The following is a 10554-nucleotide window of genomic DNA, read 5'->3' as shown; positions in this document are numbered from 1 at the left end:
ACTTTTATAATACTTATTTTTATTGTTATAATATTTTATAAATTTTAAGGAATATGACAAAATAGATACTGTAGGTATTGAAGGGGGGTCTCTGGGAGGAGTTGGGGTACAAAAGGGAAACAAGAATGTGACTCAATTCTATTTAATTAAAATATGTTTTTAAATGTTAACAAATTCAGATAAATTGAAATCATGTAACTTTTCTATAGTAATGCAATAAAAGTTTAAAAAAAAAAAAAAAGACAGCCTATAATGACTACTCTTGGTTGTCAACTTGAGACACCTGGGAAGAAGGATCCAAAAATGAGGAATTGCCTCTGTCAGATTGACCTATGGTCTTTTGTTTGGAGGATGAGGCAGGGTATTTTCTTGATTATTAAAATTGGAGCTTGTGGACAGAGCAATCTCCTGGTCCTGAGCTGTGACCAAGAACAGGGAGCAAGCAGGTAAGTAGCATTCTTCTGATGCTTTTTGCTTCAAGTGCTTAGTCATTTCCTCCTCACCATCTAGGAGTTTATTAAACCATTAGCGTGTTTCAGGGTACTTGTTACATCACTTAACACTCATGCTTTCAATCCTTTCTCATCTTTCTAGCTCTCTGTTGCATTCTGAATAATATTTTGCTAATCTATTTGCTAGTTCCAATATTATCTCTTTTGCTACACCTACATTGTATATTGTTAATGACAGACATCCATATTTATTTAAATTTAGGCTATTAATGTTCTAAAATAACAATGTCCAAAAGAAAATCCTGAAATGACAGAAAAATGATATTTTATATATAATTATGTATAATTATACATATAGAATATGTATATCTAGAAATTATAATTATTCATAGTCTGGATAAAGAAGTTGATATCTGTTACTCTGCTTATTCTTACTCAGATCATTACATTTTCCAGTGTACTTGATTAACTGTTCTAGTTAGTGTTCTAAAAAGTTATTTGTGGCAGTTCCCTTTGGTCCAGCATGAACTTGTCCTTCATCCAGAAGAGAAATTTTGCTTCTGACAAGATTTCTGATCGCTATTAACCAACCAAGGATCACATCAAGAATAAGTGTCCCAGCATGAAAAGCCTGGGAGGGGCAGCCCATGGGACCCATATGTATCTCCACTTCTTTTTTTCTGTTCTTTATTCATCCAGATGAAGGCTGGGGAAGTATTTTTACTCTGATCTACTTTTCTCCTTAAGAATGGGTCTTTGAAGCCACAAAGGACAGACAGTAAGAGTCTCACCTGAAGGTCATTACTTCTTTCTTTTCTTTGATGTTCTAGACAAAAGCTAAGCAATAATTTCCTGGCAAATTTCCTTCAGGCAATGAGCTATCTTCCTGGACACAAGCTTTCTATCAAAATTGGTCTATAAGTTTCCTACTATCTTTCCTGTAACACTTTGATGTGAATTTTTATGTCATTTATTCAGTATGTTTTTACAAAAGACATTCATCCTGAACATTACCTAAAACAGAGAAGGCAGTGGATGTTTTTAGCTCCCAGGTCAGACCCAATGTACAATCCATCTTAACCATATAAATCACATGTCTGGTGCTACTGATTAGAGGCATGCAGTCTGCCTTAGTAAGTTCTGTAACTTAGCTGACTCTTCCAGAGTCTATTGTTTAGCTCACCATGTGGAAAGCCTGTGTCAGGTCTTCACCGCTCTACACAGAGCTTTTACAGCTGCTGGCTCTCACCTGACCTGTGTCTAGAAAGTCCATTGAGGTCAAGAGTGAGAGAGCTGGAGAAATGACTTCTCTCCAACTGTATCCATATGCTTAATACTGTTGAGGGAGAGAAAACATTGCTGACGATAGGGAAATCCATAACAAAAATCCAGAGATCTAGAAGTGGAAAGTGTAAGACTTTCTCAGTTCCCCAAAAGTTTTTCCTTTTCCTGACTCAACAGTTATAAGCAGGGTATCTAAAAACAAAACAAAACAAAACAAAACAAAACAAAAAAAACAAACAAACAAACAAAAAAAAACACTTACTATGAAAATGGGGAATAGACAAATAGCAGATGCTATTGAGCTGCTCCCACGAGCCAGGACTGTCAGCAGATGATCTGTACCCATCTTATCACCTTAAGTGGGGCTTATTGTTATCCTCATTTTACAGATGTGAGGACCAAAGCAGATGTAATGGAAGAGGAATGAAAGATAAGCAGTGATATACATCTCCCAGTGGTAATGTATATCCTCTCACTGTCAGCAGAGGAATGGTGGAAGGCTAGGTACAAATCTAGGCAGTTCAGGTGAGTTTGGAGATGGCTCAACTTGAACACTTTCTGCATAATATTTTCAGCAATTCTATAACTGCTATCAGAAAAATAGAAGCATTACTTTATGCATACAGAACATGTACACAGTGTCATTTTTATTCAGTTGGAAAACATGCGATGGTAAAGTCTCTGAGAAAAATTTAGTGTAAAACATGAAAGGAATGAAGGATTAGTGTCTTAAACTATCTACCATATACTAACAATGAGGCTAGGCACTTTCTGTTTTCATAAACTCATTTTTATCAAAACAAAGTATATTGTGTTAGAGAATTCAGTTTCAGAAAAGCTCTGAGAAGTATTCAGTTCAGGACCAGATAGATGAGTCCCACTTCCTTTTTTTTCCCTTTTCCTACATCACAATAGGGTGTGTCTTATAAAATTCCACATGAATGTACACCTATCTCAATGGTAGTTGTGGTTTTAGAAACAGATCCCTCCAATTCCTTCTTTCTTTCATTCTTCCCTGCCTCCTTCGATTCATTTTGAATTCTTGCCTCCAGTTATACATTTCTGAGAATGAAGCCTGTACAGCTTATTTCACTATCTGGTTGTGGCCTTCAACTCTGCCTGTCAGGATTTCTCACAATTACTAAATGTTTATGGAGTACTTACTAGTGACAGACACAGCTCTAGATGCTGCACACACACACACACACACACACACACACACACACACACTCACACACACACAGAAACAACTTTCTTGACTCTAAATAGCTTATGTCCCAATATAAAGGACATAAAAATAAAAAGCCATACACATAAAAATTCATTGTATATCAGATATGATCATGCTTAGGAGAAAGGCAGATTGGGGGAGGGGACTGGTACAGGATGGAAGAGATGAAGTGTAGGGTGAAGGGCAGGAGTTATAATTGGGACATCTGTTCTATAAAGTTTCATTTACTCAAAGACAGATAAGAAATGATGGGAAACTAATGTAACAATAGATCAAGAAGAGGCACAGAGAAGTAGAGGGTGAGATTGAGAGCACCCCCACCCACTGCTGCTCTTTCCCAGGTACCTCTGCACCCAGTGTGTCCACTGAGTGACAGTTGCTGATCAATACTTAGGGGCTAGGCCCATGCTTGAATACCTACACCCCAGTCCCCAGAGAATCCCTGCCTCCCAAGGACACCACAGGTGGGAAATTATAGAGCTACTTTGTGTTTTAATCTGATTAGAACAGTCTACACATCACAATGGTATGAAATGAGTCCACAAGGTGACTGCTTACCATTAGCCAGGATTTTAGGCTTATTAGCAGGACTGAAGCAAATGTTATGAAAGATCAGCAGAGGCATGTGAGGGCTGCTCTTGTGCTTGTACTTGCTCATCTCTATGAGTAAGTCTAAGCAGCCATCCAGCCTCAGGATCATTTGCTGTCCATCTTCTCCAAATGACATATTCAGGAGTAACTTCAACCACAGAATGGCCACATTGCTGAGATGTTGATTTCCTCCTTTAGGCAATGTCAGAGACAGGAAGTGCTGTAGAAAGTTGCTCTGTGGGTAAACACAGAATAGTATTTTCTTTTCAGGTGTTTTTCATATTTGCCTAGTCCCTTGATGACCAATTAAGCAGCATTTGATATCCTTCTCCCAGATTTTAATTTCTCTTTCTTCCAAATACTTTGTCTACACAACTTCCTAGTATTAATGTAAGAGCAAAATAGAGCTTAAGTTTTAATTCCTACTATTTTTTTTCTGATGATGGACAAAATAAACTATATTCAACTTAATTATTTAGGGTTGATAGTTCAAAGTAGGCCTCCTGAGTTCCCTTTCTTATCTGCCTTCTAGCAATTTTGCTACTCATTAAAGGTATCCTGTGGGAGGAAAAAAACAAAACTCAAAAACACCCTGCACAGAATTTACAACTCTGGCAGGAGTGAAAGTATTTCCTATCATTATAGCTACAGATGTTTTCTTCATAAATTTATGAATACACTTTTACATTTATTTTACTCTGTTTTATCATTACAGAAAATTTTTATGGCTATATGTCATTCTATTAAACTTAGAGATGAGGAAACTATTATTTGAACTGCAGAAGTCATTTTAATCTTCAAATAAAGCCAATTCCTCAAACCACCACCAATAATGTAACTATATGATAGTTTCTGAGCACATACAAACAAAATATAACCCAATAATCTCAAGCAGAGGCTTAGGGTGACCTATAGAAGCTTTGGTCATTGGTGCATTTAAGAAGCAGAATGCACCACTTACATGTTATCCCTGTACAGAATGACTCCTATTCTGTATTGATAATTTACACTAACTTATCTGTTGAGTTCTCCTGGGCAGAAAAAAGGATGTTGGATTTAATACATATAATTGATTTTTATATGTCTACATTGAGAACTTTGAGGATAATAATGGAATGGGCTACTGACATACTAGCATATTTCCCAAACAGCAAAACTACTCTAAACCAGGTGTTGCATGCCTCTCCGAACTTCCCTGTGTCTTATCTCAGCACAAAGGATGCCTTTTTAAACAGTTCCCTACCTTTCCCATTTAGCTAGATACACCATATTAGAAGCTCAGAGCTGACAAGTGTTGTAAAACATGTACCTGGTGCTTGAAAATGTAGCATACTGTGGGCTTTTCTTCACTGTGGGCTCAAAAGATGGTTTAAAACAATTTTATACTCTGGCTAGAGTATGTAGAGAAAGATATGAAAAAAGTCTGTACCCTGACCCTTGTGACCTACTCCCCCACAAAAAGAGAAAAAAAAGTCCAATTTGTGTTGCCTATACACTCACTAGAACATGGTCAAACACCAATCAAACTCTAGTGACCAGCTCCTTATAAAAAATCTGAGTCCTTCTCTGCCAGAAGCCATCAATTGTGGAGAGCTATACTTTAGCATCCTTATCACATTTTTTAAGAGTTCTCTTTGATGGCTTTCTATCTAGGTTGTTTCTATTTTGAGGAAGACTGGGTGGGGTGAGGTAGGGGTAGGGGTTGTCACACAATCTTCCATGTACCTCTTTCTCAACTGTCACTCCACAATCACTGATACCACTACAAAAGTTGCTTGCTTTTTACTGTCAGTGGGAGGGTAGATCAAGGACTTCTACATGGTTTCTGGCAGCTGCACAGACCACAGACATCTACATGGTCTCCAGTGTCAACATAAACCATGGATCTCAGCATGGTCTCCAGTGGCAATACAGACCATAGTCATCAACATGACTCTCTGCAGCAGCATGGGCCACAGATACTATCATAGCCTTCAGTGGCAGTACAGGCTAAGGCCATCAACATGGCCTCTGGGGCAACCTGAGCCATGGTCACAAATATGGTCTCCATCAACATGGCTTCAGGTAGTAGCACAGGCCATGAATATCTACATGGCCTTTGGTGGTAACAGGGAACATAGACATGAATATGGTTTCAGGTGACATTACAGGCCACTCACATCAGCATGGTCTCTAACAGCAATGGACAATGGACACTAATACGGCATCCTGAAGTATCACAGACTATAGATGTCCACCTGGCTCCCAGTGGTAGCACAGATCTTGGACATCCACATACCCTCTAATGGCAGCCTGGACCATAGACACATAGATCTTGGGCTTCAACACAGATATCAAGTCAACATGGAAACATAGACCATAGAGGTCTTTTGAGGAGGTCCAATCCAGAAAATGGACAGTTCTTCAGCACAGATATCCATGTTGCTCAGAACCTGGGTGAATGGGCAGCTGGACAGTATTTTCAAGGACTGAGTCTGTGTAAGCTCCAGGCTGTTGCACAACACCCCCCTCCTGGCCATTGGTCCTAGTCAACAATGACATGTTCCCTATCCAGTACAGCCCTGTTGTCACATCATGCACTTACTGCTCTGAGACTGCAATGTATCATACAGTATACTTTTTGCCCAAATAGCTACACATACAAATATTCATAGCAACAAACTGTTATGGTTCAAGGACTCTGGTTTCTGAAACACCATAAATACTGAACCATCGCTGAGACTTTGCTGTTGCAGAATCGGGGTGGTGTTGCAGGTGGGCAGGGCAGCTCCATGCTGGGGGCCAGCCAGTGGGGACAGGCTTAGTAAATGACATGTTTCTTTGGGAGCTCCAACTGCTACACACTGTTCTTAGAGCCAGTTGTTTTGCTTGTAGGTTGCAGTGCTTCTGTTCTCCAAGCAGGGCAAGCAGCATAGTCTGCAGCTACTGCAGCTCAATGCTGGAGACTGGGCAGACCTAGGGTAAACCCTATTCAGTGGGAGCTCCAAGTCACCCTCACTTCACCCCGTGTCTTCTCAGGCATGATCTTTGTGCTTGAAGCCTGCTGGCTAAGATGAGAAGGGTATAGATTCTCCATCCTATGCTATACAGTTCTGTTTGACCCTCTTTCTTTCCAATCTCATAAGTCCACTTTTTAAAAGCATCATCCCATAGACTTGTTTTTTTTATTCTCTCTCTCTGTTGGTCTGGAGATACTACAAGCTTTGAATGCTCCTTTTCCAACCCTGCAGCACCCTTCAGGTCTCTCAGACCAGAATTTAAATAGTTTTAGCTGCGTTAGAGGTATTTTTCCTTAGTAATAATAATAGAAAGTAACACAGAAAGTAAGTAAGGAAAATAAGTAAGTAAGAAAGTAAGTAAGGAAAATGTCTCCAGCTCAAAGTCATACGCCAAACATGAGACTGGCACTTATAACTCTGGATGTTCTAACTCTGCACCTCATCAACATGTTCTACAAGGGAATAGTAGAAAGTGGAATATTGGGCAGTACCATGGTCTCACATGTATATACTTCTCATTTTGAAGAAGGTAGTCCTATGTATTTAGCTCAAGATGATATCTTTTGAAAGTGAGGTGTGTGTGTAGATATATAAACATATCAATATATATGAAAGCATGACATGCATGGTATATTTATAAATATACACATACATAGATATGTATAACATGTAGAAATATCAGCATGTACATGAAGAAACTAGCTGTATCCTGGTAAATAAACAATTGAATTGGCTGTATGAGGGAGAGGCAGATCACTGATTGTGGTGTTTGTCAAGTTTCATGGTACTGAATGTTCCCTCCATGGTCGATTTCAAGATAACATCACATCAACTGACTTGAGAAATTTCTAAAAAAATGTAATGAAGACACTCATGAGTCAGAGTGAGAAGGGTGCAATTCCTTATAGAAAATATTCCCTAATAAGACCAGTCATTCAATTTTCTTAGAATAAGGGAAATTAGCTTTTTTTTTTGTGATTATACTCCAAGTATCTTTTGAGATTCAGAAACATGAAATAGTAGAGGGGGACACTGAAGTCCTACGAATCCTGTCTGATCTTCAAGAGGAAGAAGCAAAAGCATTGAAATCAGTGTCATGAGATGAGAAAGTAACAGATGACCTGATAATATTTAAATTTTAAAAGATATTCCCAAGTAGGGATTCTGTTCTTATATAACCATAAAGATGTTCTACTCCTTTACACTTGCACCAGAATCACTCATAGTGATAAAAAGTGACATTTTAGGACTGCAGATGCAGAGACTTCTTAAGTGGTATACTATGCTATTAAGATATAAAAATGTAACGGGGGCAAAGGAACTTTGATTTCATACAACTTTCTGACACCATAATAAATGGAAATTGGTTTGACTAGTCTACTTACAGATCAAATATATTATTTGTATAACACCAATGTTTTTCTAAAATTACCATTTTTTAGTTTAAAAAGCTATAGAGATAATTGATATGGACTAGTAAGAAACTCCTTCTGCTTCAATTTCAGTGCCTCCCAAACTGGCGTTAAGCAATTAGCCTCTTAAATCTTTTATAAACCTTTAATATAAAATGTCTTGAAATCATAAGAAAGCTGTCCTAGAACCAAAAGAACCTCTAAAATTTGATTGACAGAATTATTTTGCCAAATAATTCTTTTATGATACACAGGAGAGGCTAAGTACTTACCTTCTGAATTATTCCCTTGCAGTCATGAGATAAGGCCAAGTTTGAAAGAAACATAAAAACCATCTGCTGAATGGTGGTGTTCTCTGCAGGCATCTGAGAAGCCAGTTTCAGGATACACAGTATCAGGGAGCTACTGGGGGTGCCTCTGTGTGCAGTTTGAATATACTGTCCATAATTTGACCAACAAAGGGAACTGCAGCCTTCAAAAGAAACACAGTCACCAAGTTGCCTCTGTTCTGCTGCTTAGTTTTTAAAACACAAAGTAGTAAGCATATTTGTCAGTCACCTATGAATTACAAGTGAGCACTAAAACCAAATGCTGATGTGTACACTCAATCCAATAGATTGATTGTGCTCACTTGAGATAATTATCTCAATGGAGCATTAAAATTCCAACTTATTTTTTGTTTTTTAAAGAAAGGATTAGATTAGCATAATGTTTTTTTAAATAGTTTTATAAAGAAGGCACCGAAATAAAAACTTGTGTGGAAGAATAGAATTTTAGCAATGAGAGGTTACTGGGACAGCTCAAACACCATTTTCCACAGTACTGAGGTAAAGATAAAGAGCTCAGAAAAACCTGGTCATGGGAATTCAAGGTCACAGAGCTCATAGACAGCAGGAGCTAGCAGTGGTATCTATGGCTTTCTGGAGTTCAATGTATTCTGAGCAAATCAGGTAGCAATATGAGATTTATTAGGGAATTAAAACAAAACAAAAAAAATGAAAAAGTTAGAAATATATTTTGGTGACTGCATTGTAATCTAAACCCAAAGCAGAATTGCTTTGTGAAAGTTAATGCAAACAGAACAGCTTGTATAGTCATATCAGAATTGAACAGTATGTGAAATAAATTCATTTGTGATAAGTACAAGTGAAAATATGGTAACCTTTCCTGTATTCTTAACTTTATAACTATATTCAAACACCAATGTGTTCACTAAATGATTTTAAGCTTTTGCTTAGAAACACATCAAATAGAAAAATAATATTTCTACCTTAGGTTGGTGGTAGCCTAACTTCTTCTTCTATTTTCAGAAATTTTAAGGTTGCATATAGTACAAATCAGTTTCAATTTTTTTTTATATCAAAGTACTTTTCTAGAGGCTCAAGATGAAAGATAAGGTAAGGGAGGACCACATTCAATACTACATTTCAGAGACAGGCTATGCTGAGTTGGCCACCCTGCAGGGAAGGTTGAGATAGAAGATGCATTGAGAAAAGACTGTCCAAGAAAGGGACAGAGAAAGCAATAGCAGAAAGAAGAGAGGAAAATTCTGATTCACAGTTAAGACACAGAATGGCAGTTCATGAGCTTCACTCTGTTACATGCAGGAGACTTTCTAAATAGGCTAGTGAAGCAGACAGCCTAAGGGACCAGAGTTTACAAAGAAGTAAGTTATCATAGCACAAAGCAGTGACATGAGCTCATAGGTGACTTCATTTCCCATACCTTCCCTATGCATCCTTTGGTATGTGGACATTTCTGTTGCTGAGCCAAAAGAAATCATGCATACTTGCTGATTCGTCAAAATTATGTATCTAACCATATGGTTACTAAACAGCTAACACACTTATTACTTCACCCCTTGATGTTTGCTTTTCCCCTTCTACATCAGTGACTTCACACCTCTTCTCTTCCTAGAATCATCTATCCTTATGCTTCCCTTATAGTCTAATCAGTTTCATTACAACTCACAATGCATATCCCTTAATAGTATGTCAAAATAATAACTTCCATGTGAATGAATACAATTATATCAACTTTCACAAAATCAACAATACCTTGAACTAACTTGCATCATACCTGTCTCCTGTTCTAGAAGCTATAAAAGACCTAATCTTCACTTGCTTTTTCTCTTTTTTTTTGTTTTTTGTTTTTTGTTTTTTGTTTTTTGTTTTTTTGGGACAGGGTTTCTCTGTGTAACCTTAGCTGTCCTGAAACTCACTCTGTAGAGCAGGCTAGCCTCGAACTCAGAAATCCACCTGCCTCTGCCTCACAAGTGCTGGGATTAAAGGTGTGTGCTACCACCGCCCAGCTCTTTTTCTTTTTTTTATTAGATGTTTTCTTTATTTACAATATCTCCTTTCCCAGGTTCCCCTCAAAGAAAAAAAAGAAAAGAAAAAAATTTTCACTTGTTTTTTCATTATTTTTCACCTTTTAGATGTTCCCTCTGAATGCAGTTTCCCACAGCCATATAAAATCAAGACCATCTATTTCCTGAACTATCCAATGACTCTCCCAGGTCAACAAATATATTCTATTTTTTTTTTTAGTAGATATTTTCTTTATTTACATTTCAAATGATATCT

The 10554-nt window shown here is 37.7% G+C and overlaps 1 protein-coding gene across 7 annotated transcripts in view; it reads right to left on the bottom strand.

Annotated features, from left to right (window-relative positions):
- Positions 1-10554, bottom strand: part of Rttn (rotatin) — a 186230-nt gene that overhangs the window by 11453 nt on the left and 164223 nt on the right. For 4 of the 7 annotated variants that reach the window (XM_031366214.1, XM_031366218.1, XM_031366215.1 and 1 more), the window contains 3 exons: positions 8242-8441; positions 3526-3793; positions 1702-1788 (listed from right to left, as the gene is read on the bottom strand). In XM_031366214.1, coding sequence (XP_031222074.1) covers positions 1702-1788; positions 3526-3793; positions 8242-8441 — 555 coding nt within the window. The remainder of the gene's footprint in view (positions 1-1701; positions 1789-3525; positions 3794-8241; positions 8442-10554) is intronic. The other 3 variants (XM_031366216.1, XM_031366219.1, XM_031366217.1) reach the window with 1 other exon arrangement.

The sequence above is a fragment of the Mastomys coucha genome, unplaced genomic scaffold, assembly GCF_008632895.1.
Source record: "Mastomys coucha isolate ucsf_1 unplaced genomic scaffold, UCSF_Mcou_1 pScaffold13, whole genome shotgun sequence".
NCBI classification, from domain to species: Eukaryota; Metazoa; Chordata; class Mammalia; order Rodentia; family Muridae; genus Mastomys; species Mastomys coucha.
This window is presented reverse-complemented; position numbering and strand designations above follow the sequence as displayed.